A 26,188-nucleotide genomic window follows, 5' to 3' on the forward strand; every position below is an offset into this window, starting at 1 on the left:
AACGCTGACGGAAGCTTTAGTAACGGCGAAAGTTGTCAGTTAGCCTGACTCTGGTGGGCCCCACTCTTTCTGTTTCTCTCTCTCTCCTCCCCTCTGAAGAGGCGGAATCTTTTTGTTTTTTCTTTTTTTTCGGGGACGGAGATTATTTCTTTTCTTTTTTTTTTTTTTTTTAAATGCCACGCAAATAATTTAGATATTTATTCCTTTTCCTAAAATCCATGGTTTTAAATTTCCATGTCGGTAGTGAGTTTTTGGGAAATTGGGCCGAGAGAAAGGCCCAATAAGGGAAGAGATGGGGCCCATGGAAGTGAACAAACTAGCAAATACAACCAACCACGCCTCATTATTACACTCCCATCATTAACGCGCTTCCTTTTTTTTATTTATTTAATTTTTTGAAATTTCCCACACTTAGTTTGATAGAGACATTCCTTTGCTTGTGGGTTCCTCTCCTTTTTCCACTATTATTTTATTTCTACCTACATAATTCTCACTTCAAAATTTTAAATCATACTTTTAATATTTATTCCCCCCAAAAAAAAAAAAAAAAAACCAAAATAAATAAATAAATAAATAGAACTCTACCTCTGACAGAAGTAAATTAATTTACTCAACCTAGATATAGTGTGGGCTATTTGAACAATTGTGTTTATTTTTGGCGGCTGTTGGGGAAATCAACTTTAATGGTATGGTTAGCATCATCTTATCCAATAATTACGTGAATTATTCCGAAGCAAATCCATTATTCCAATTAAAAGGCCAGAATATCTCTCTATGTGTGTTAATGGGCCGACAAAAGTGGATTTTGGCTCACGGGTGGATTACTATGGGGCTCAGAACAAAGCCCATTTGGTTATGGGCCTACTTGTTTACACTACGGCCCTACTCCCAGCCTGTTGTTATCATTTGTTGTCCAATTCGAAGTGGAAATTGTGAACGTCTAATTTAGCAGACCTTGAAAACAGAAGTACAATCCAATTATTGTTGAGCTATACTCATAGTGTTTCGAGAGCTTACCTGATTCGGTTGTAAATGGAAGTTATCTGCAGCTGCGGAGAGCTCAAACATTTGACAATTTCATCCCATCCTCTTTGCTAGCTACATATGGTGAAATCAAACCCAGATTCAGTTGAGGAAAGTTGAAAATGAAAAACAAAAAGGGGCAGTTTCAGCTGAACAAAACCAACCTTGAAGGGTTGTTTCGAAGTCCTTGAGTTGAACCATGAAACCGACGTTCGGAGAAGCCTGTGGTCGTCTGCTCTTGACATGTTCTAATGCTTCAGTTAGATTCATACCACGTTTTTTCATCAGATAGGCAAGTGTAATGGTTACACTGCAAGGTAAATGAAGAGAAGTTTACATCTAACACAGAAGAATTATGTCAATATGCAGAAGATTAAACAGTTGAATGAATCAGAATGCTCGACAAATTCTATGAGTTGGGAAGGAGGAAAACAATATATAGTGAGATTAAAAAGAGAGAGGAAAGTCTTTGCAGAATTCGTGCCAAAGCCAACGACTGAATCAGAATGCAAAATCACCTTCTGGATACTCCAGCAAAGCAATGAATCAAGACCCCTCCAGATTGTCTTCCTTCCTCAATAAAGTTGAAACAATCATCGAAGTGCTGTTTAATATCGGCGTCTCTAGTGTCCACGACTACCTCGATTTGCACACAACAGGAAATGACATTTGATGTCAGCAGTAGGATATACATTTGATAGAAAAACTATGATAAGCACTGATAACTTAAGTTCAGAACATGAAGCCTCAACAGCAATGATACTGTAAATCGTTCACGGAATTATTAAGATGCATAATGAATATCCCACATGAATAGTAGGATGTGGGGAAAAAATTTGTCTTTAAGAAGATGCAACGAGAAATGCAATAATCAAGTAAAATCCTCGTTGGTTAAGAAATGTAGACTGAATCATTCTCCGTAGGTGTAACAACCCAAGCCCACTGCTAGCAAATATAGTCCGCTTTGGCCCGTTACGTATCACCGTCAATCTCACAGTTTTAAAATGGAATGCTTTGTTCCCCTTTCCAACTGATGTGGGATCTCACAATCCACCCCCCTTGGGGCCCAACGTTCTCGCTAGCACACCGCCCAGTATCTGGCTCTGATACTATTTGTAACAGCCCAAACCTACTGCTAACAGATATTGTCTGCTTTGACCCATTACGTATCGCCATCAGTCTCACGGTTTTAAAAAGCATGTGTTAAAGAGAAGCTTCCCTCTCCAACCAATATATACGATGGGATGGGAAGGGAAGTAGCTAGATTTCTAATACACATTGGGTAAAAGTATTAAGTTATGAGACATGTACAAAAAAATTGTTGCACCAAATTGAAGTTGGAACTTTATACATACCTCCAACTACTTTATATACAAAATCATTTGGATTAGCAGGTGACATGGAACAAGCAATGGTTAAAATGTGAGTGATATTCAATTTCTTCAGTTCATCCTTGTTATGGGCAGCTCCAATAGAACCTAAGAACACACCCTGAGAAACAACAAAGAACAGCAGCTTCAGAATGCAGTTTAAGCAGAAGTCTGAACCACTTACTACAATAGTAAACACAATCAACCAGCCAAAAAGTTCAAAAGGGTGAATTAGGATGACTTTTGAAAGGATGAAAATTGCTATGAGCCAAAGTATTTTTCAAAATTTTCATGGTGTTTAGCCAAAGTAATTTAGTGAATTCGAGAGGCAAAGATTATGTAGTGTTTTATAGAGAGTATTTCATGTAAAAGCACTACTCTCAAAAGTCATTCTAGACTCATTCTAATTAGGATTACCTCTTCAATTTGGCAAGGAATTCCGTCGTCTTTTAGGCTTCTTCTTGCACCAATGATATTCCAAAGCGCAGATAATCGAACACTCAAATCAGCTTGATCCATTTCCATAGTTGAAAACCAAAACCAAGTCCTATATGTTCTTTCTTTTCCTTCCCCTTCAAAAAATGCACGGCAAATTCTTAAAAACATCCCAATTTACATGGTTTAAACATCATTTGAAGTTGGAAATTGAAATGCACGCGGATCCAGACAAACAAATGGAGATTATCACGGATTCAAATTATATACATGATATCATAAGTCCGTGACCTGAAATTCAACAGTACTCAATAATACAAGGTGGTGAAGATTGTATTAGATTCAAAGAAAATTGGAGGATCGATGAACTGAATTAATTGCACAGAGGTAGTGCCTCAACCAAAGGCCGAAGAGCCAAACGCCAACGGTTTTAAACAAACAAATTCAAAACGCCAATTCATGTCAATATCACATCCCCAAATCTACCCCTTCGCTGACCCGCAGAAACAGGTTCTAATTAAAATAAGGAAAAAAAAAAAAAAAAACGGACGTCCAGCCATTCATACAAGATTTTTCAGATTCTCCTCTTATCAATGAATAGCGTATGACGTTTTTTCCTTCTCTATGGATTCGACTGCTGAAAAAACGTTTCTAATCAGAGCACTCAATCAAACGAATCGATCATAACTCATGAAATTTGCAGTATCAATTTGAAATAACGAATTGATTAACCAGCGTAGCAACTGTCGGTAGCTTCGATAAACACCGCGATTTTTCAATTAGGGGATTTGAGCTAGAATCAAATACCTAATAGAAAAATAATCGAAGAAAAGAAGAATCAAAATACTCACCAGGAAATTCTCGAGTGACCAGCGGAAATGGATCGATTGGAAATCCCCGCTCAAAAATTTCTTAAACCGTTTATATGGATTCAGCCTTCATTGATTCTGCTTCTTTTACGAACAAAATATTTGTATAAACCGCGAACCTCAGTCACCGAATCAGCGGTAAAGTTCGAAAACGTAGAAAATAATTTTTTTGTATTTTCTTGATTAAATAAATATATATTCTTTTATATTTTTTTAATGAATTTTATTTTTAATTTAAAAAAAATGATACAATTTAGGTTTTATATTATGATTGGGTTATAAAGTCTATTTGGAATTACGTGATAAAATTCTTTAGCTTTGATTTGCATATCATTCATTTTTTTAATTAAAAAATTCAAATAATATACAAATATACTGTAAGTTTTTTTAGTTTTGATTTGCATATCATCACATACGCTAGTTTTGGATGAAAATAGTTAATACTTTGTTTCGAAATTTTATTAATATTGCACGGTCAAGCCATCAACCGTCTTAAAGCCAGTCCAAGTCGGACGGCAGCATCGCAACATTCGATGCTCAATGAGGCTCATGCCGCACACCCAAAGGCACTTGACACCGCCCCACCGTGCATGTTCTGCTAACACGCCATCATCAAAACATAGGGCTAGCCCAAGGATGGCCCATAGGCATCACCACAATGTCACACACTCAACAAGGTTCATGTTGGACGCTCAGAGGCACCTAACTCCACCCCACCTTTCCCATAAAAACAGTTAATACTCTGTTTCAAAAATATCCTTAAATTTACAAAAATTTTATAATACTCGCTTTTTACAAAAAAAAAAAAAAAAAAAAAATTAAAAAATTAAAAAATAGGGTAATAAATTTACATGACCAAAAAAATAAACGTAGTTTTTATGACGTGTAAAATTGTCATAAATAGGAAATATTTAATTTCTAAAATTATAAGGATAAAATTATTTGGCAAAAGAAGTAGACACAATCATTTCCACGTCAGCCTCCCATCATTTTTCACATTTATTTTTAAAATTTATATCAAATTTGTATAAATATATTCCCTCAAACGAACTGCTCCACTTGGGCCTTATCCAATTACCACGCGCGGTTTGACACGTTACATTTTCTCTCTCTCTCTAACCTTATTACCAATTCGCGGCGAATCGCCGCCGACTGTACCAAAAATTTCCATGGCTGTTCCCCAATCTCACTCTGTTCTTCTTCTTATCTGTTTCTTTGCCTTCTTTCATGGCCGAACTTTCTCTCTCGTCATTCCAGTTACTAAAGATTCCGTAACGAATCAGTATTTGGCCTCCGTCTACCATGGCTCTCCGATTAAGCCAATCCATCTCGCCGTCGATCTTGGCGGGCCTTCTCTCTGGATGGCCTGTGGAAGTTCTACCTCCAGTCGCACGATTCAGAGCCGGTCGATTCAGTGCGTTGCGGCGACAGGCGGTGCTAGTAGATCTGGGTCTGGCGGCGGCGCGTGTGAGGTAGTTGCGGGGAATCCGTTTGGGGCTTTGGTAGGGAAGGCGTTGCTGGTTGAGGATACGGTGGCGGTGAGGGCTTTGGAACGGTCGATGGCGGCGGTGATTGTCGTTGTTCATTCTTGTGCTCCGAGGTTTCTTTTGCAAGGTTTGGCGAAATCTGCTAAAGGTATTTTGGGGCTTGGCCGGAATCAGATCTCGCTTCCTGCTCAGATTGCAACGGAGCTCGGTTTTCACCGGCGATTTTCTGTTTGTCTTTCGTCGACTAACGGCGTCGTTTTTCCCGATAGTGGAAGTCAAGACTCTGTTTATGGATCAGAGATTTCGAATTCTTTGACTTATACGCCGATTTTGACTAAGATAATCGACGGCTCTCAGTCAGCGGAGTATTTCATTAATGTGAAGGCCATCAAAGTCGACGGAAACCGCCTCGATCTGAACAAATCGCTACTCGATTTGGACGGCGAGGACGGCGGAGGGACGAGATTGAGCACGGTGGTTCCATACACCGCACTGGAGAGCTCGATTTTCAAATCTCTGACGGCGGCATTCAGAGAGGCGGCCAGAGCAATGAACATGAAAGAAGTGGCTCCGGTGGCATCGTTTGAGGCGTGTTTTTCATCGGAAAACATGGAGATGACGGCGGCAGGGCCGAAAGTTCCGATGATTGAACTGATTCTGCAGAGCGAGATGGTTAGATGGAAAATCGATGGGAGAAATTCGATGGTGAAAGTTAACGATGAAACGTTCTGTTTAGCGATCGTCGACGGCGGATTGAAGCCGAAAAACGCCGTCGTATTGGGAGGCTATCAAATGGAGGATATCGTGCTTGATTTCGACATGGGTTCTTCTATGCTTGGATTTAGTTCCTCTTTGCTGCAGAGGAAGAGATCTTGCTCGGAATTCTCGCCGGAAAATTTACTGAAATCAACGGAATAATTTGGAGGGGGAAATTAGGATTTTGTTGTGCTTTGTTGATGATACTTTTTTTTTTTTTTCTTCAAAAATTTTGAGATAATGTTTTTTGGGTTATGACTTGTGACAATTAACTCCAAATATTTGTAATTGAGATCTAATTTTTGTTGTTCTTCAATCATGAATATCAATGGTTTATAAATTTGGGTATTATTGTATTTATTTTAAATAAAAAACGTGAAATGTCTCGATTTTGATCTTCGAGAGAAGGCGAAGTTATGTTCACTTTAGTCATCTGTTATTGAATTTAAATCCATACAAGTTGACATTGTTATCAAATATAATTGGTGCTCGGTCCCTTGACTTCTAAGCATAAAAAATTGACATACAAAATCAATCAATTTGCGGAAAATAAGGTCGATGGTCTCGTAAAATCTAAGTAAATAAGGGGTACATGAATAAGAACGATCATGAGGATAGGATGGTTAAGAAAGATTTAAAGCAATTGAAAGTTATCACTGTCTATACCAACAAGATGCACCTTCATTTTCGGTAACTGTGATATCCCATATTTGGTTCGGGAGAAGAATGAAACACCATTTATAAGAGTGTAGAAACCTTTCACTGGCAGACGCGTTTTAAAGCCTTAAGAGGAAATTATCTGCTACTTGGGCCGTTACAGTAGCTCGATCATTAAAACTTCAAAATTAAGCGTGTTTTATTTAGAGCAATTCTATATTCGGTGACCTTTTGAATAGGTAATAGACCCGAGATGGTTTAGAGTAATTGTAACCATAGGTAGGTAGAGGCATGGAAAATAGTAACCATGGTTAAGTGGAGGGTGGGAAGTGGAATTTTTGTGGTTGATTAGAATATTTAGATGCTTTTATTTATTGGTTGGTGAGAGAAAAGTTGAAAATGACAAGACGACACCCTTCCTCCATCCACGGAATTATAAATTGGGAAGGGTAAGTTTGGGAATTTACAAAAATAAGTTGAAAGGATAAGAATGGACGTGGCACCAGGAAAGTGTAGTGATATAAGTGACTCAGCGCTTATCGATATTAAAAGCCTGGCCAAGTCCTAGCGTCACATCTCTTCTTAAACCCTCTCTCCAATTATTGATACTCCTTTCTTAAAAAAATTTAAATTATTTTTTCTTTTATTATAAAAAACATTTTATTTTTCCGAAATTATTTTATAAATCTTGTGGGCCGTTAAGTCCAAGTGGAAAGTCCATGGGCCTAAAGCTAAAGCCCATTTTATATTCCGAGTCCATTGCCACTCTCTCAATCGCTTGGGTTGGAACCAATATCTTTTAATTTTTAATATATTTTTTAAAAAATTCAAAACTAAAGTAACATTAATACTCTTAATTTTTATATAAAAAAAAAATAATTTTTTTTATTATTAATATATAAACAAAAATCATTTATGGACATCTTATAATCTATCTTTTTAATATTATTTTTGAAATGTCGTACTAAATTAAATATTTGTCTATCTCGTCTCTATTTTTAATTGAAATTAAAATAGAATACTTGAAATAAAGTGTTATTTAACCAAAATAATAATAATAATAATAATATTTAAACTTACTTGCAAAACGCTCCTAATTATTTCTCACTTTTCTCTTATAGTAATAAAAATTTGTTTCATTTTACTCACGAGGTTAGGTGTTATGGGGACCAGTGTCAAACGGAGAGAGAGTGCATAACATTTTTTCCGCTCGAGATGAAATTATATTCCCTGCATAATTTTGTGCCCACTTAATAAAAATATATTCAACACATATTAAAACTAATCGTAAAATTTAACTAAATATTATGTTGTAATATTAATATTAAAAAAATTACTTACTAATTTTATTTTATTTTAGATATTATAGATTCATCTTACAAAAATAAAATGAAAATTTTCACGAGATAATAATAAAATAGATAATACTTTACTAGATTTAATATTTAAAATAGTTAAAAATTAAATTGTTTTTTTTTATTAAAATTAAATTTGGAGTTAGAAACCGTAAGTTTAGAGCAAAGAAAAACTATGGGCGCTCATAGTTTACTAGAATTACTCTTTTTTCCTTTATTAAAAGAAACCCCACCTTTTTCTAATCTTCCTACTTTAACCCCTTTTTTTTTTCTTTAATGAAAATTTCAAAACTTAAAGGACCTTTTAGCAAAATGGCAAAACTTAGATAAAGGGCCAAAGAATTGCTAAACACCCGATTGAAATCATAGGGAATATATTAATAGATTACGTAAATCAAACTTTAATTTCACTCTCTAAACCTAAAAGTTAATCACATGTTAACTCACTCACTCGAGCATATATTATCCAATCATAAGCTAGCATATATTGTTCGTTTTGGTCCACTACGTGTCACGGTCTGTCTCACGTTTTTGAAATGTGTCTATTAGAGAGATATTTTCACACCTTTATTAAATAATGTTTTGTTTCATTCTCCAATCGATGTGGTATCTTACAATCCACTCCCTCGGGAGCCCAACGTCTTCGTTGACACACCGCCCAGTATCTAACTTTGATACCATTTGTAACATCTCAAGCCCACCGCTAGTAGATATTGCCCATCTTTATTCAATACGCATTGTCGTTAGCCTCACAATTTTAATTACTTATTTTTTTTTTTTTTTTGTTTTACTCGTGGGCCCGCACAACCTCATCTACGTCAAGCTGGTGGGGTCTTTTCAGTAAATTGACAATAAAAAGCATATATTCCATTTGCTGCATACATTTCATTCTTCTAGGCTGCTTCCACCTTTATAATATATTTTAAATTCATCCCATAAATCTACCTACTTCATTTTTAATTTAAAATTAATTCAATAATTATCTTAAAATATATTAAAATGTTTTCAAAATTATATTTGAATTTTAAAAAGTTTTATTAATATTTTTAAAAATATATTTTAATTTTTAAAATATTATTTACATTAAAAATTTTAGAGATAATTTATGAAGGGTGAATATATATATATATATATATATATATATATAAAAAGGACGTTAATATCCTTTTAAAAAGAAAAACGACAAATGTAAAATAGCAATTTTCGGTGATCATGCAGAAAATATTCTGACGTGGACCGAGTAGTTAAGACATCATAGAAGATAATTGTAATCCAAGCAAAATTACTAAAATACCCTCCAGTCCCGAAACAGCCCTATAAATAGATGGCCGGATCTTCAACTCTCTCACTGCACTAACCGTTCATTCTTCGTTGCTTCGATTTATTTTTCTGTTTTTATTTTATTTTATTTTTTCACTCCAAAATTATGTTGGGAATATTCAGCAGTTCGATCATGTCGCCGCCGGACGAGCTGGTGGCCGCCGGCTGCCGGACTCCATCGCCGAAGATTTCTTCGACGGCGCTGGCGAAGCGGTTCGTGGATACCAACGCCGCCGCCATCTCTGTTCAGATCGGCGACCATGTTCATCTCGCCTTCACTCACCACAACGAATCTCCTCTGCGCCCCAGGTACCGGAGATTCTCCGTTAAACGCCGTCGTACGGTGGCGCTCGGAATTAAACCCTTTTTACTAAGCAATACGAATATGACCCAAGAAAAACGTAAATTATAAGTTTTTAAGTTTTTTTTACCTTTTTAATTAATTAATTAATTAATTTCGTGTCTAAATAATATAGATGTTATAATAACGTAAATTATAATAACGTTTTACCCTCTTTTAAATGTTTTAAAATTACTTAAAAATTTATTACGCTAAATTTTTATCATAAAAATATTTTTGAAATGTTTATGAAATGTCAGACTAATGATATTGTAGGGGTACTCTTGTCATTTTACACTTTGTAGCAAAACGTCATCTCGTCAATTCTAATTAACAGTATTTTAGATGATATTGTAGGGGTACTGTTGTCATTTCACACTTTGTAGCAAGCCGTCATCTCGAGAATTCTAGTTAACGGTATTTTAGTAGTATCTAAAAACAAAAGTCATTAAGTTTTTATTTTTAAATTTGAAAATAATAAAATTTCTAAATACATGCTAAACTTTTAGAATTTATACTACATTTAATATTTAATAGGAATATTTTTTAATTTTAAATTAAAATTGAGATACCTATTCAACAAAATTGAAAAACTAAATAAAAAGGCTTTTTAATATTATTTTTTAATTTTCGTTATACATATATATATATATATATTATTTAAATGAAAATTTGAGTACTGATGAACTGAGAGGCCATGGCAGATCGTTTGCAGTGAAGGAGGAGATCTTCTGCTTGTTCGAAGGAGCCCTAGACAATTTGGGAAGCTTAAGGAACCAATACGGTCTTCCTAAATCCACCAATGAAGGTCTCTTAATCATCGAAGCTTACAAAGCTCTTCGTGATCGAGCTCCATATCCGGCCAACCATGTCGTCAGCCATCTCAGCGGCAGTTTCGCTTTTGTCCTCTTCGACAATTCCACCTCCACTCTCTTTGTCGCCTCTGTAACTCAAATTTCAACTTCTAGTCTTCAAAATCGATGAACAGAGCATCCATTTCTGATTTCGCTTTCGATTGATTTTGGATTTTGCAGGATCAGTTCGGGAAAGTGCCTTTGTTTTGGGGAATCACTGCCGATGGATACATTGCGTTCGCCGATGATGCAGGTCTCCTCAAAAGTGCTTGTGGAAAATCCCTCGCTTCGTTTCCTCAAGGTATTTTGAAAATTTAGGGCTCGATTTTGTTAGATTTTAAAATTAGGGCAAATGGAGTTATGTTGGATTGTTTATTTCGATTTCAGGCTGTTTCTTCTCCACGGCGGAGGGTGAATTGAGATGCTATGAGAATCCGAAGAACAAGATTACTGCTGAGCCTGCTCCTGAGGAAGAGATCTGGGGTGCGAAATTCAAGGTATGTGATTATCAAGCTCTTTTTTCAAATCTGGATTTAGGAGAATGGATACAAAATTAGGATTGGAATTCACTGAAAGTCTGAAATCATCATTGGTTCACTGAATTTCAACATTTTTCTGTGAGTGATGGTCACTGTTGAAGAGTCAAAGATTATGATCTTATCTCAATGGAACTGGAAAGTAGTTTCGCCACAAAACAAAGAATTCACTTTCTTTTAGACTGGATATCATATTCATAAGGTAGTGGTGACTGGTGAGCCCCTCCCTTCCTTTTCAACGACTATAAAAAGAATTTCAAGGATATACTTATCAACGAGACATTCACTTTCTGTGTCCCCACCCATTGAACAATCCTTCCTTCAGCTTGGATTTGGTAATGACAAAACTATATCTAAACATAGTTTAAAGCTTTCTTCCCTGTTCTATCTGGATCAATATGATGTTCTTCTGAACTTTGGATGAAAAAATTTGATATATCAATGGAAGCTGGAACAAGTTTAGTACTAGGTCATATGGGAAACCTCATAGTCACATATTATGTTCATTTACCCAATCAACAATAAAGGCTTGCTTGAACATAGTAGGTTAAATGTTGTGTATTCAAATCTATTTGGGTCTTCATTAATCATTTTACAAGAAATTAATGACGGGTAATAAGAGAAGTAAAGGGTTTAGAGGAAATGGGGTTCAAACCATTGTACCGTGTGGGTACTCACCAAATGTAACGAGGTTAGGTAGTTGCAACAGCCCAAGTACACCGCTAGCAGATATTGTCCGCTTTAGCTTGTAACATATCACCATCAGCCTCACGATTTTAAAATGCGTTTATTAGGGAGAGGTTTCCACACCCTTATGAGAAATGCTTCGATCTCCTCTCCAATGGATGTGGGATCTCGCGTTTATTAAGGAGAGGTTTCCACACCCTTATGAGAAATGCTTCGATCTCCTCTCCAACGGATGTGGGATCTCGCGTTTATTAAAGAGAGGTTTCCAACCCTTATGAGGAATGCTTCGATCTCCTCTCCAACGGATGTGGGATCTCGCGTTTATTAAAGAGAGGTTTCCAACCCTTATGAGGAATGCTTCGATCTCCTCTCCAACGGATGTGGGATCTCGCGTTCATTAAAGAAAGGTTTCCACACGCTTATAAGGAATGCTTCGTTGTCCGGTGAGCCCAACCAGCGTTAGAAAAAGAAGCCGGGAGAGTTGAAAAAGGGTTAAAATAGGATGTAAACCGAAAGCATTTAAGTTAATATTTGCTCATAAAGGAATCCTTATGGCTTATCTTTGATGTTTGAGCTTTCAGGTGGAGGGGCCAAAGGATGCAGCGGGCACTGGGTTGGGTTACCTCAATTTCCCAATGGAGATTTCATGAATCATGTTGGAGGAAGGTGAGGGTTCTTAATTGTTGTAGTGAATGGTCTGGTTTTAAGCGCAATGTAAATATGAGTCTTCAATGTACATACAGCCACCAACTGTTCTGCCTCTGCTTTTGTTTAATCAAAGTGGTGTCTTCAATATGAGTCCTCAAATCATTAGGACTCCTGAAATTTGGTCCCATTATTTCAATTCTGAACAGAGAAGCCTCTCTGATCTCATTTCAGTGGGCCTCATATGGGCTTCCTCATCTTGGTCCAGCCCAACAACATGTGGGCCTAAAACATTAAATAACTCAAGATTTTTAATGTAATTATTAAATATGTGGGACCCACCTTAGCTTTAAATTCAAATAAGGCATGGATTCCGCCATTGATGCGAGACGCGATGTGTACGCCATGCAGTTTTCACACGCCGAATCCAAAATATTCTTACATCTCATTTATTTATAATAATTATCTTTTTAAATATTAATATTCATTACCCTTCATTGTTTTATATTTTCAAAATATTATTATTATTTAATCATTTTAATAAAAACTAACATTTTAATATATATATATATATGTCAATATTATAGATTTGATTTTGGGATATCTAATAAGTTCATGCATCTTCCATAATAGTTAAATAATCGATTAAATATTTTTTAAAGATTAATAAAATAGACGCAAATAAATAAATAAATAAATTTAATTTGTTATAAAGTTGGGAAGAAACACGCGAAATAAATGGTTTGTGGGACACCATTTGGGTACGTGTCAGAATTGTGGAATTCTATTGGATAATTGGAAACGATGATCTGGCGTGATTATTTGGCAATGTGCATTAAATTAAATAATAATATGTATAAAAAGAAAGCCTAAAGTTTGGCATTGATTTACGTGTATGATTTTAATTACAATTTAATTCTTCTTCTTTCATTTTCATATTGATGTACATTTATTGCTTATTGAAATTTTATTATTCTTGAATATTTAAGACAATAATTATGAAATATATTTTTTAAATTTATGTCTAATAATTATTATAGAATTCTCCTACTACAAATAGGGATGTTTACGTGAGGTCAGAAATTTTTTATTTATTAAATTTTGTTAAATTTCGAGGTCCCCATTTAGCTGAGATGGACAATTTTGTCCCTATAAATATAAGACTAATACTTTCAATGAATAATACTTTGATTTAAATAATATGTTTGATTAAAAGGTCTGTTAGACAGATTGTGATGTGTGGAAGATTTAATTAATAATTTTGATTACTATAGATCTTATGAAATATATATTTATATATTATAGTTTTAATTAATCGATGCCTTGTTGTTACGTCAAGAATATGACACCTTTTTTAATTTGGGTGAATTGTTATTATTATTTTTTATTTTATTTTCTCATTTTTTAATTCTCACTTTTAAAAAAGAATTCACATTTATTTACTCATTAAATTATTAATTTAATTAAACATTTTTAACATATCGAAAAATAAATATTTTGATATAATTTCATGTACCAAATGAATGTACGTATTTTCAAATATGTTAATTAATTAATGGTTTAATTAATATCATAAATTTTTTATGACAAATTTTGACTTTTTTTTTTCTTTTAAATTATTATATAGAGTGACGGCAATTATTTATTCATGCGTTTTTCTATATTAAAAAATATTCCCAATTTATATATTCATTTTAAAATAAAAAAACTAGTTGAATTTCATAATTTTTTTTTAATTTAAGCCCAAAAAAAAAAAACATTAAAAAAGTCATTGAGTTATGACTTTTTATTTTTCAGAATAATTATTAAATTATGACTTTTTTTAATAAATAAAATTATTAAATAATGACTTGAAAAATAAGTTTTAATACATTTTATAAAGTGGACAATATTTTTTTCTATTTATTTAAATATTCTTTTTCCATTTTCTACTTTTTATTACAACAATAAAAAGAAAGGTAGTTATTACTGATATGAAATTTAAATTATTAAAAAGTATTTTTACCAATATTTTTAATAATAAATAAATATATATATTTAGTAATGTACAATTTAAAATATTTTCCAATAAAAATAAATGAATTTACCAAATATAATACATTTTTTCCATGATTAAAATAAATATGGGCTTAGATTCGTCGCCGTTGGTTGTTCACGCGCGTCGATGCATCTGGTTTTGATCAACAACAAAAAGAAAAGCAAAACAACGGAACGGCTTTACAGCCAAAGCAGTGTCCGAAATCCCGTTTACGGCAAGAACATCCCCCACGCGCCTTTCAAATCGTGCACTACACAAACCTAAATTAATGCCAATTAATTTTTTTTATCTACCTACCATCCATATTATTTCGGATTAGGTAATTTGTTCTAATAGGTAAAATATTTATTACTCTAAAATTTAGTTAATTTATTTTTTTAAAAATTAACATAAAATTAAATATAATTAAAAGTTTATAAGAATTAAAATACTTATTTTTTAATTGAATATTTTTATGTATTTTGTTATTTCAAATTAATCTAATTTAATAAGTTTATAAATTTTAAAATATATTTATTTAATAATAAGTTTAAGGACTAAATAGTAATTTCACGCACCGGAAGTGGAAGTGATGGTGGACTTGGTGTTCCACCTCCGGCTATCCGTTACCCACGAGTTTGCCAATTAAACCCTTTTCTCTCTCTTCCTCACTTTCTCTCTCCTCTGTTTCTCTCTCTTCCTCTGTTTCTCTCTCTTCCCATTTAACAAATTACAGTAAGCAACCGCACCACTTTCTAATCCCAACCCACTTTCTTCTCCATTTTGAAGTTGTTGTTCTTAATCATCTTCTTCATTTGATTATAATCTGTTCATAAAGTGAAATCCAAAAAGAAGTAAAGTGGGGAAGAAGATTTTTGTTGTTTATTCTTCCGCCATGAATGCTTCCTTGCTTCCTTAACACCCATATCTCTCTTTCCCCTCTTTTTTTCTTTTCAAATCCCTCCATTCATTACTTCTCTAAACTGACCTACCAAGCAAAACAACTTCGATTTCATGATTATTCCTTCTCTGTTTACCCTTCAATGTCTAATAACCCTTCTCTGATTCTTCTTGAAGCCATGGCGTTCACTGAAGTCTGCAATAAACTGAAGCGATTGAGGCTGTTTGAGCCGTCGATTGCGGTTTTGGGCTTCTTTTTTGTATCGGTTTGTTTGATTTGTGGATTCTTTTACTTGGATTTTAGAACTGCTTCGAAAGGGTTTGTGTTTTCGCTTCGATCAGAGAGATTTAATTGGTTGAGAAATGAAAATTTGAGTCAGATTCGTAAGGTTGAGTTTCTCTCTGAAGAGGGAAATGGATGTGATGTGTTTGATGGAGATTGGGTTTGGGATGATTCTTATCCTTTGTATGAGTCTATGAACTGCCCATTTGTGGATCAAGGCTTTCGCTGCTCTGAAAATGGCCGCCCTGATTTGTTATACACTAAATGGAGATGGCAACCTAAGCTTTGTAACTTGCCCAGGTTCATTTTCTTCTCTGTTCTTCATGTTCTTTGTTAGATTAATCTGATTGTGGCGGATTTCTTAGTTTGAATTGTGTTGATGATTATTACGAGGTCTGGATTCTGCTTAGTTTGAATTTCTTGTTTTATGTTCTTCACTCGTTTGTGATATTTGTCATTTTGTTCTTTCTGTTCATTGATTGATTTCGCCCGTGAATCGTTGGATGGTTGTGAGATAGGGACCTCTCTGTGTAGTATAGATGAGCTTCTGTTTATGTAGTAATCATTGAAATTGTTGCGTTTCTTGTAATTATCAATGGAATTTTGTTAGTTAATTATTGTTCTAGTTAGTTTGCTTGTGAAAACAATGTTTTGTCGTGTTTGTGTTGGGAAGAGATTTCCACACCCTTGTAAAGAATGAGAATGCTTCGTTCTCCTCTACAACCGATGTGGGATCTCACAATCCACCCCTTTCGGGACCGAGTGTCCTTTCTAGCATTGGTTCCCCTCTCCAATCGATGTTGTTTCCCTCTCTAATCGATGTGAAATCTCACAATCCACCTCCTTCAGGGTCTAGCGTGCTCGCTGTCACTTGTTCCCCTCTCCAATCGATGTGGGATCTCACAATCCACCCTCTTCGGGGCTTAGCGTCCTCGCTGTCACTTGCTTCCTCGTTGGTCTCTAATCGATGTGGGATCTCACAATCCACCCCCCTCCTGGGTCCAGCTTCATCGTTAGCACTCGTCCTCTCTCTAACCAATGTGGAATCTCACAATCTGCCCTCTTTAGGGCTTAGCGTCCTTGCTGTCACTTGCTTCCTCATTAGTCTCCAATTGATGTGGGATCTCACAATCCACCCCACCTCCGGGGTCTAGCGTCCTCGTTAGCACGGGTTCCTATATCGATGTGGGATCTCACAAATCCACCCTCTTTAGGGCTTAGCGTCCTCGCTGTCACTTGCTTCATTGTTGGTCTCCAATCGATGTGGGGTCTCACAATCCATCTCTCCCTCCAGGGACCAGCGTCCTCGTTAGCACTCGTTCCTCTCTCCAATCGACGTGGGATCTCACAATCCACCCCCTTTCGGAGCCACCGTTCTCGCTAGCACACCACCTGTAGTAACAACCCAAGCCCACAGCTAGCATATATTTGTTCTCTTTGGGCTTTCCCTTTCGGACTTCTCCTCAAGGTTTTTATAACGGTCTGCTAGGGAGAGAGGTTTCCACGCCCTTATAAAGAATGCTTCTTTCTCCTCTCCAACCGACGTGGGATCTCACACTATTAGTTATAGAAATTTTGCAAAACCACTTCTAAACTTTTTAAACTTACGAATTTGTGACACCAGTCTTTTGGGGTTGAACTGTAATTATTCTTCTAGTTTGTGTAACACTGAAGCTACTACTTAGTGTTCATAAGTTTGACATTGAATGATCAACTTTTAATGGGTGTTTCTCGAATCATCTCTTAAACATATTTGGATTAACGTTCACCAGATTCAACGCGACGCTCATGTTAGAGAAACTACGAAACAAACGGGTGGTGTTCGTCGGTGACTCGATCGGACGAAACCAATGGGAATCTCTTCTATGTATGCTATCATCTGTAGTTCCAAACAAAGAGTCCATATATGAAGTGAATGGCAGCCCCATTACAAAGCACAAGGGATCCTTAGTGTTCAAATTCAAGGATTTCAACTGCACTGTTGAGTACTACAGAGCTCCCTTTCTCATCCTGCAGAGCCGGCCTCCTTCTGGGGCCTCTCAAGCCATCAAGACTACCCTTAAGCTAGATCAAATGGATTGGTCCTCAGCCAAGTGGAAAAATGCTGATGTTTTGGTGTTTAACACAGGGCATTGGTGGAACTATGAGAAGACCATAAGAGGGTAACGTTTTAAACCTTTTATGAGTTCCATTTCCAAGCTTCTCTCAATCAATGATTTGTGTTCTTGTATGATATGAACAGAGGCTGTTACTTCCAAGAAGGAAATGAGGTAAAGATTGGAATGAAGATCGATGATGCATATCAGCGGTCGCTCGAGACCGTGATGCATTGGATCAACAACGAACTAGACTCGAAAAAAACGAAGGTTTTCTTTCGAATGTTCGCCCCGGTTCATTTTCGGTAAGTTCTCGCAGATTTTTGTTTCGTTTTTCGAGTTTTGTGTGTATAATGAGATTTGTGAATCCTGCAGAGGTGGAAATTGGAGGAATGGTGGGAATTGTCACTTGGAAGCTCTACCTGAGCTCGGTTCTTCGCTCATTCCTCCTGAAACATGGTCACATTTCAGGCTAGCTAATGCTATCCTTTCTAGTTATCAGACCATGCAAAACACAACGAAATTAGAGATACTAAATGTAACTCGAATGACTGCTCGGAGAAAGGATGGGCATTCGTCACTTTACTACCTCAGTCGTGACGTCGGTCCTGCGCCTCTTCATCGACAGGATTGTAGTCATTGGTGTTTGCCTGGGGTCCCTGATGTGTGGAATGAACTTCTTTATGCACTGTTCTTGAAGCATGAATGGAACTCTTGATGCCAAACAGGTATCTGTAACTTATGGACATATCGAGTCGGTCGGTCGGTCGGGCGTCTTCCTGCAAGAACCGTTTTGAATTTACGAAGAACGTCAATGATTACTGAAGCTTTACCGAGAAGTGATTGAATCAGCTTACAGAAATGCAACCAGAAGCCAAGACAACATTCTTCATTAGTTTTGGAAGCAGCCAAAATTTTTGGACAGCCAGGGGCATACTTGGAATAAACAGCATAGTTTTTCCATTTTTGTACATATTTAGTGCTAAATTTGTAACATTACAATGTAAAAGGTCTTTCCAAGGTAATTTAATGGCTTCTATTCAAACTTTCCTAGGTGACCCGTGATGGTCGGGAATTGGTGAAAGGGAGTTCGATCTGTAGAGGGGACTCCCGTTGATCGTATGACTTAAAAGGAACATATCACATTAGAGGTGAACGAGTAAAGATGTGAGATCCCACATCGGTTGGAGAGAAAAACGAAACACTAGATAAGTCCAGAAGGGAAAGCCCAAAACGACTGGGTGGTGTATCGACGAGGACGCTGGCCCTTAATCAATAGCCGAGCATAAGACAATAAGCATCTATGTTGCTATTCCTTGAGCATTTTCTAAGATAGATCATACCCGAGTCTTGCATCTTTGATAACGTTCTTAATTCTTGTTAGACCGTCGTACGAATAAACTAAAATATATATTATTTGTGGAGAGAATTTTTTTGAAAATTAAAAAAAAAAAAAAAAAATGGATTCTCCTCAAGAACATGTGGATCTCTCTCAGCCAATTGGGAAGCAGAGATAGGGCTTTGGATTAGATAATTTGCAGTTAAAATTATGTCTTTTTCTTCTGTCTTTTCCAAATGGATAAATATATTATATAATATATTAAATTTCACTTTCAACCTATTTAAACCTTACTTCAAACTTCAAATCAAGCAAACCAACCACTCTTTTTCTTCCTTCCCTTTTCACTTTTTGCTTTGTTTTCTCGAATTCGAGATGGAAACCGAAGTCGACGATGATGATTTTTTGTTTGCCGAGCTCACGAGACGGATTTCGCTTCTCATTATGGACGACGACGAGCTTCCGAGCGTTCATACGGTTCGTTTCATCTCCCTTCACGAACAATCAGTCTTATATTTGTTTAATGTTTAAAATGCTTCCAGGGTTGGTTAATATGGTAATTGATCGACTTGTTACTTTGAAGTATTTTTAAATGGGTATGGTATCTATAGGCTCGATCTCCGGTGTTTAGTCGGGATATAAAGTACACAGCTCAAATACCTTAAAAAAATTAGGGACTAAACATGTCATTAAACATATTAATTATTAACGTTTTTGCAGGATTTGAGTCGGACAATTCACCGAGTCCGACCTGGGCAATTGCCATTAATGGTGGATTACGAGAATAGCTTTGTAAGGGAGAGCAAAGGTACTGGAGTTTTCATCCCGACACGGTTGCCATCACCAAAGAGGAAGCATAGAAATGTCGTGGGCTACAGAATCAAGTCGGAAAATAAGAGGCTCAATTCTCAACCGTCCTCGACCTATTATTTTAAGCCCAAAAAGAGTTGAGCTTAGACATTTTCTTTATCCTTTCTAAATATTTCTAAGTTTTATTTGTGTATTAACATTTAATTATTTATGATATTAGTTCATGTGAGATAGTGATATGTTGGTTATGTCCCTTATGAAATAAAGTTGATGCAGAATTTTTATTATGTTTTAATATATATATATATAAATAAAAATAAATAAATAAAAATAAATAAAAACAAACAAACAAATAAACAAATAAATAAATATATATATATATATATATTTTTTTTTGATATATTCAAAATCGTTAATTATTTGAAATAGAAAGTAACTTCACTTATAAAAAAATTAGGAGTTTAATTGATTTAATTATAAATTTGCAAAAATTACCATTTAAATTGATATAACCTCCCAAGCCCAAGCCCACTACATCTATTTGGGCTTCCATATGGCCCAATTATTTTTGGGCCTAATATGTAGGTCAATGATCCACCAATTAAAGCCCATACCCAAAATCGCGTGTTCTTCAAGCCCAGGTGTAAATTTAGAGTTCGATGAGAGCTTCTTCTTCACAAGCCACTGTGCCTAATCGCCCATTTCCTTCCAATTTTCCGGCGTAATCTGTCTATCATCAACTAATTCACGGCCACCAAGTGGTATTCTTCAATTTGATAGTCGAGGATCTTGTATCAGCTAGGGTTATCCATGGCTTCCGCAATTCTGAAGCGTGTCAACGCCTCCGCAATGAGCTCGCTGGTTGAATCTATGCGAATCCGAGCTTCATCACGAGCCTTTGCGGCGGTGGCGGTCGGGACTGATATCGTATCCGCCGCACCGGATGCTGCTCTCCAGAAGGCTCGGAGCTGGGACGAAGGTGTCTCCTCCAAGTTCTCAACGACTCCGCTTAAAGACATTTTCAAGGTCCGTTTTTAGATTGTTCGTGTATTTCTAACTCGCATTTTGTTTTGAGGTTAATTGTTTTAGTTTTTGAAGTATCCTTGTGCATTTTAGATAAGACAAAAATGTTGATTGTTTATGAAATTGTGGGCTTTCAAGGTCAGATTTGAGCTTAATGTTTATGTTTGACGCTTTATATGGAATGATAATTTGAGTGTATTCAGTCTTTATCTTATTAATCCATTGGTCGTGGTATTTCAGGGCAAGAAGGTCGTCATCTTTGGGCTTCCTGTAAGTCAATCTATTCAGTATTTTACAGTTGTATACATGCTATGTAAATGATGAATTCTGTCCGAAATAGTTGCCTACGTATAAGTCTTCATCTCCTTTTCAACGCGGTGTGCCTCTTTGATTGGGACAAGAACTTTTATATGCTCACTTTCATGATCGATGCTTTCATCCATTGGTAAAATGAAGATTTATTTTAGGGATCAGAAACATGCTTCGTGGTTCATCATTCATTTCTGACCTCTAAAGGATTGATTGGATATTGTGAAAAAAATTGTTAGATTTGTACTGAGAATATATGAACTTTATTTTGTACTCGTAGCTGATAAATATTTGATATATAAAACCTTATGATTCAATGAATTGTTAGCTGGTGAGTTCTTTATTCCAAACTAGTTTTTATCGGTTTGATCATGTGAGATCCCACAGGGGTTGGAGTGGAAAACGAAACAATCCTTATACGGTTGTGGAAACCTCTCCCTAGTAGACGCGTTTTAAAACTTTGAGGGGAAACCCGGAAGGGAAAGCCTAAATAGGACTAATATCTCTGCTAGTAGTGGATTTGGGTTGTTACAAATGGTATCAAAGCCAGTCACTGGATAGTGTGAGGCACTGATCGGAGTAGGGCTAGACCCTCTCCATAGTAGACACATATTAAAACCTTGAGTGGTATCAGAGCCAGTCACTAGACAGTGCGAGACACTGGCCAGAGTAGGGCTAGACCCTCTCCATAGTAGACACGTATTAAAACCTTGATGGGAGGCTCAAAAGGGAAAGTTCAAAAAGGACAATATTTGCTAGCGGTGGGCTTGGACTATTACAGATCAACTCCATGGGACTTGGTGTGATAGATATTAGATTATATAAGATCGAGAACAACACCGCCCTTATTTCTTCCCTTGGCAAGGAGTGAATAATTGAGAAAATCAAGTACAACCTCTTCTTTCGATCTTGAAAATTAAAAAATGAAAAGAAGCTGCTACTATCATCAAACAACATTTAGCATTTAACATAATATTCAATGTTTTTGTCCTGTTTAAGTGGGTAATCATGGCATTTTGTTGAAGCTTGCTTGTACATTGTAAGTCATAAATATTCAATCGTTGATGAATGTGGAGTAGATATAAAATTGCTCTTTCTCTGTGTTTTCCAGTGTTAAATTCGTTTATACTATGATGCACATTTCAAAGTTGCATTTCCAATTTCCAGGGTGCATATACAGGAGTTTGTTCCCAGCAGCACGTTCCTAGCTACAAGAATAAAATGGATGAGTTCAAGGCTAAGGGAATTGATTCTGTTATTTGCGTGTCTGTAAATGACCCATATACTCTCAATGGCTGGGCTGAGAAACTTGAAGCGAAAGATGCTGTAAGCTTCCTTGTCCAGACTTCTAACATAGAAAGCTGCATAATTTTCATGATAATACAATCCTGACATTATCCTCTTGCTTCTATATAGATACAATTTTACGGTGACTTCGATGGGAGCTTTCACAAGAGCCTGGAACTGGATAAAGATCTTTCTGTTGCTTTGCTCGGCCCTCGTTCTCAAAGGTACGATCGATCAATCTTGTTCTCGACATGCCAAAAGTGTTTGGATTGTGTAGGGCTGTTCTAGTTTTAGATGGAGTCCAAGTAGGTAGACAATTCTACACTCTTTGATGTTCTTCTTCTTTGTAGATGGTCAGCCTATGTTGTAGATGGGACGGTTAAGGCTCTTAACATAGAGGAAGCTCCATCTGACTTTAAGGTTACCGGGGCAGAGGTCATTTTGGATCAAATTTAGAGTCAGTTTCATGGAACCAGCACAATCTCTTGGATTCCAAATAAGATCATGCCTGTACATGAGTAATGTATCCCAGAGGCTTTCTTTTTTTGGTTGGTTTTCTTAAGTTAATCCCAGGTGATGATAGCTTGGACGCTTGGATTTCAGTAATTGTTCTTCGTATATAAAATGTTTTTGACTTGGATTCAGAAACTGGCGAATATGGAAATGAGAATTCTCCCTTCCTTAGTTTTCTATCTATTTGCAAATGCTAGACACCTTTAATTCTTCATTCTGAGGTCGGGAGTGATAGCTGTAATTAGGGTTGTATAATGAATCCAACAACCCGAACCGACCTAACCCGAATTATAGGAGTTGGGTTGGGTTAGATTAGCATTAGGTAAATCTTTCAGAATCCGAATAGATTTAGACAAAACCTTGACCCGAACCGAATAAAATCTTATAAAATGTATTGAGATATGTTACGTGTGGCACTTAAATCTTCATTGGACAAGTCAATGTTCACGAGTATGCGGAACTGCACTTAATGTTCTATATGATATTACTTTTATGAAAATTGAAAAATATATTGTCAACAAATTTTAATATTCATTTAAAGAATATAATTTATTTATTTCAAGTTAACATCATTTAAGAATAGAAAAAAATAAAACTCAAAAAGAAATAAAATAATATAATTTAAACCAATCTAAAGTTCGGGCGCTGTACAGCGAGCGTAGATTTCAGTCGGTCCCAGTAGTAAGAAGCTTCCCATCCACTCTACCCAGAAGGCCCATCCAACAACTGACTGAGAGCTACAAACTTCCGTCTTAATCTTTATTACCAGCTCCTTGTGCCTTTCCCAGGACCCATTTCGATCCCTTTTCTTCCTCTTCTTGCAACAATGGCGAACACCCATCTCTGTATTCTTCTCCCTTTGCTTCTTGCTTGCATCCTCCTGTTCAATCACCCTGTCAAATGCGACGGTAATGCTCTCTTTCTCTCTTGCTCTCTCTAATACATTCTTTAATTGTTTATTTGAATGTAGATCTTGATTTTTCATGCACTGTCATTTGAGATCTGGGTTCGTGCAGTGTTGATGCTGCGATTGAGTGTTCTTTGGTGGATTTTGTTTGGTCAAGTTGTGTTTTGAATTCGGCATCAGCCGTTTTATTAGTTTTCTTTCTCTGCTCACTTCTTCTTGGATTAGATGATTCGCATGTGATAAGTAATCTTTTAGATTTGTTCTTCTTATGACCTAATGGTAGAGACATTGACAGATATAAGCCTTCATCGGAGATCTGAACAATTGAATTACCTAATCACCATAAACTAAACAGACTGATTAGCTAAATTACAGAACAAACTCTTTACAATTTGAGCTGAAGAGCTGAAATGGTAATGGAAGAGGTTTTCTTTTCTGTTGGAGATCACCTCGGGTTTAGATGGCTTCTTTAGGATTGTTAATCTTGTATACGAAATTAGTAAGGATCCCATGGTTGCCAAGCTATTGATCTGTGTTAGCTTTTCATTTATCCAGTTTAGCATTAGGTTGGGATTGTTGGCAAAACAACCTGCTTCCTTGTGTATCCCTGGAACAGCAGGTTCTTTTACATGGGGCTACTCCTAGTATCCTAGCATTATGCTCGTGGCCCATCCCCTTTAGTCTTGAACAAGCTTGCCCGTCCCAATTCTAGCTTTAGAGACACCAAGCTTGCCCATCCCCTTTTATCTTGAACAAGCTTGCCCGTCCGCGTGGTGTGCCAGCGAGGAGGCTGAGCCCCGAAGGGGGGTGGATTGTGAGATATCACATCGATTGGAGAGAGGAATGAGTGTTAGTGAGAACGCTGAGCCCTAAAGGGGGGTGTACTATAAGATCCCACATCGTTGGAAAGGGGAACAAAGCATTCTTTATAAGGGTGTGGAAACCTCTCCCTATCAAACACGTTTTAAAGACCTTGAGGGGAAGCCCGAAAGGGAATACCCAAAGAGGACATACTCAAAGAGGACAATATCTACTAGCGGTGGGCTTGGGCTTGAGCTGTTACATAGTTTTTGTTTTTGAAAATTTTACTTGTTTTCTCATCTTTTATCTATAATAGGTTTGTTCTTCGTTGTGAAAACATTTGAATTCTAACCCAAATTTAAAAAATAAAACAAATTATTGCTTGATTTTTGAAAATATATGTAGAAAGTAGATAAAAAGCACAGAAACCCATAGGTGGAAGTAGTATTTATTGGCTCTATTTTCAAAATTCAAATGGTTGTCGAACATAGCCTTAGTTTTCAATTTTTGCTATTAGTGCACCCTTGAGGAAGCTGGTAGTCTATTCATGTTTCTCCTTGCTTAGAACTGTAAAGAGCTCAGCTTGTTCATGATTTGGTTGCTTTCTTAGATAGAATTGTGGGAGTGGCTCTCTCTGGAAGTGTTCATAAAATAGAAGAGAGGGTAGCTCCATGAACTGCAATAAGTTTAATTTTCAATCTTACTTCGGACATAATTTGATGCCATGAAATTCCTACAGATGATGATCTTCATAGAGGCATCAACAGTTATCGTGCATCGTTGAACTTGACAGCGCTGGTCGAGAACGACAATGCAGAGTGCCTTGCTGAAAAAATTGCTGACAAATTCAAGAATCAACCTTGTACAAACACCACAGGTTCCAACACGATATCTGGAACCGAACCTCAGTTCGATGACTATCCAAACCTGCTAGCCAAGTGCAATTTGAATATCTCCAACACAAGGGATGGAACCATAATGCCTGCTTGTGTTCCAAACCGTGTTCCCGATCTTGTTCTCACTAACTTTACAAAATCTCAGTACTCGGGAAAACTTAACGATACCAAGTACACAGGAATCGGCATTGGTACCGAAGATGACTGGGTTGTCGTTGTTCTTACCACGAGCACAGCAGATGGAAGTTTTGTGCCAGCATCAAAAAACACAGCCACTCTGGTCTCTAAGATTGGTATGTTCTCTCAGTTGCTGTTCTTGATGCTGTCTTTTGTCTTATTGCTGTAGACCATGAGAGGATTTTCTTGTCTTGTCTTGCTTGGATCTATACTTCAAATCATTTGATCTTTCTTTCTATATTTTATACGTTTGAACTAATTTTTCTGCTCATTTATGAAAATAGAAAGAACTTTGGGATCCCCTCATCTCTAACACTTCTTTTAAGGAGAGACAAAATGTTCTAGGGAACTCGATCGGATTAGTTGAGACTCTATAGCTGACCACAATCCCGTGATTTGAGAAATTCGATGGAAAATATTCTATCGCATCTTGGACGCATCTTGCACCCAGTCTCCGAAAAGGGTGATCCATATCCTATCTAATGAACAAAATAAG

The 26,188-nt window shown here is 36.4% G+C and overlaps 7 protein-coding genes across 7 annotated transcripts; 6 read left to right on the plus strand and 1 right to left on the minus strand.

The window, feature by feature from the left end:
• Positions 1-723: 723 nt before the first annotated feature.
• On the minus strand, positions 724-3,849 carry LOC111779378 (dual specificity protein phosphatase 1). Its single transcript, XM_087118876.1, has 6 exons — positions 3,680-3,849; positions 2,811-2,965; positions 2,379-2,514; positions 1,542-1,659; positions 1,188-1,333; positions 724-1,098 (listed from the first exon to the last, which is right to left on the minus strand). The coding sequence occupies exons 2-6, from the start codon at positions 2,916-2,918 to the stop codon at positions 1,061-1,063; spliced, it is 546 nt and encodes a 181-aa protein (XP_086975002.1). The 5' UTR covers positions 2,919-2,965; positions 3,680-3,849; the 3' UTR covers positions 724-1,060.
• Positions 3,850-4,743: 894 nt separating this feature from the next.
• Positions 4,744-6,291, plus strand: LOC111779169 (putative aspartic proteinase GIP2). Its single transcript, XM_087118944.1, has one exon. It carries the CDS (start codon positions 4,867-4,869, stop codon positions 6,100-6,102), a length of 1,236 nt encoding a protein of 411 aa, XP_086975070.1. The 5' UTR covers positions 4,744-4,866; the 3' UTR covers positions 6,103-6,291.
• A 2,993-nt stretch (positions 6,292-9,284) lies between these two features.
• On the plus strand, positions 9,285-12,514 carry LOC111778556 (stem-specific protein TSJT1). The gene is made up of 5 exons (XM_023658458.2): positions 9,285-9,581; positions 10,317-10,557; positions 10,647-10,767; positions 10,854-10,963; positions 12,271-12,514. The coding sequence occupies exons 1-5, from the start codon at positions 9,379-9,381 to the stop codon at positions 12,337-12,339; spliced, it is 744 nt and encodes a 247-aa protein (XP_023514226.2). The 5' UTR covers positions 9,285-9,378; the 3' UTR covers positions 12,340-12,514.
• A 2,487-nt stretch (positions 12,515-15,001) lies between these two features.
• On the plus strand, positions 15,002-18,679 carry LOC111779206 (protein trichome birefringence-like 11). Its single transcript, XM_023659302.2, has 4 exons — positions 15,002-15,834; positions 17,307-17,696; positions 17,777-17,935; positions 18,006-18,679. Exons 1-4 carry the CDS (start codon positions 15,251-15,253, stop codon positions 18,346-18,348), a joined length of 1,476 nt encoding a protein of 491 aa, XP_023515070.2. The 5' UTR covers positions 15,002-15,250; the 3' UTR covers positions 18,349-18,679.
• A 594-nt stretch (positions 18,680-19,273) lies between these two features.
• On the plus strand, positions 19,274-20,066 carry LOC111779237 (uncharacterized). The gene is made up of 2 exons (XM_023659343.2): positions 19,274-19,446; positions 19,690-20,066. The coding sequence occupies exons 1-2, from the start codon at positions 19,345-19,347 to the stop codon at positions 19,918-19,920; spliced, it is 333 nt and encodes a 110-aa protein (XP_023515111.2). The 5' UTR covers positions 19,274-19,344; the 3' UTR covers positions 19,921-20,066.
• Positions 20,067-20,441: 375 nt separating this feature from the next.
• LOC111785769 (peroxiredoxin-2F, mitochondrial-like) lies at positions 20,442-23,088 on the plus strand. Its single transcript, XM_023666158.2, has 5 exons — positions 20,442-20,805; positions 21,043-21,072; positions 22,279-22,437; positions 22,528-22,622; positions 22,749-23,088. Exons 1-5 carry the CDS (start codon positions 20,590-20,592, stop codon positions 22,852-22,854), a joined length of 606 nt encoding a protein of 201 aa, XP_023521926.1. The 5' UTR covers positions 20,442-20,589; the 3' UTR covers positions 22,855-23,088.
• Positions 23,089-23,574: 486 nt separating this feature from the next.
• LOC111779006 (putative GPI-anchored protein At3g06035) lies at positions 23,575-25,932 on the plus strand. Its single transcript, XM_023659033.2, has 2 exons — positions 23,575-23,819; positions 25,359-25,932. Exons 1-2 carry the CDS (start codon positions 23,738-23,740, stop codon positions 25,859-25,861), a joined length of 585 nt encoding a protein of 194 aa, XP_023514801.2. The 5' UTR covers positions 23,575-23,737; the 3' UTR covers positions 25,862-25,932.
• The last annotated feature ends 256 nt before the right edge of the window (positions 25,933-26,188 follow it).

The sequence above is a fragment of the Cucurbita pepo genome, chromosome 17, assembly GCF_057944985.1.
Source record: "Cucurbita pepo subsp. pepo isolate OVF chromosome 17, ASM5794498v1, whole genome shotgun sequence".
NCBI classification, from domain to species: domain Eukaryota; kingdom Viridiplantae; phylum Streptophyta; class Magnoliopsida; order Cucurbitales; family Cucurbitaceae; genus Cucurbita; species Cucurbita pepo.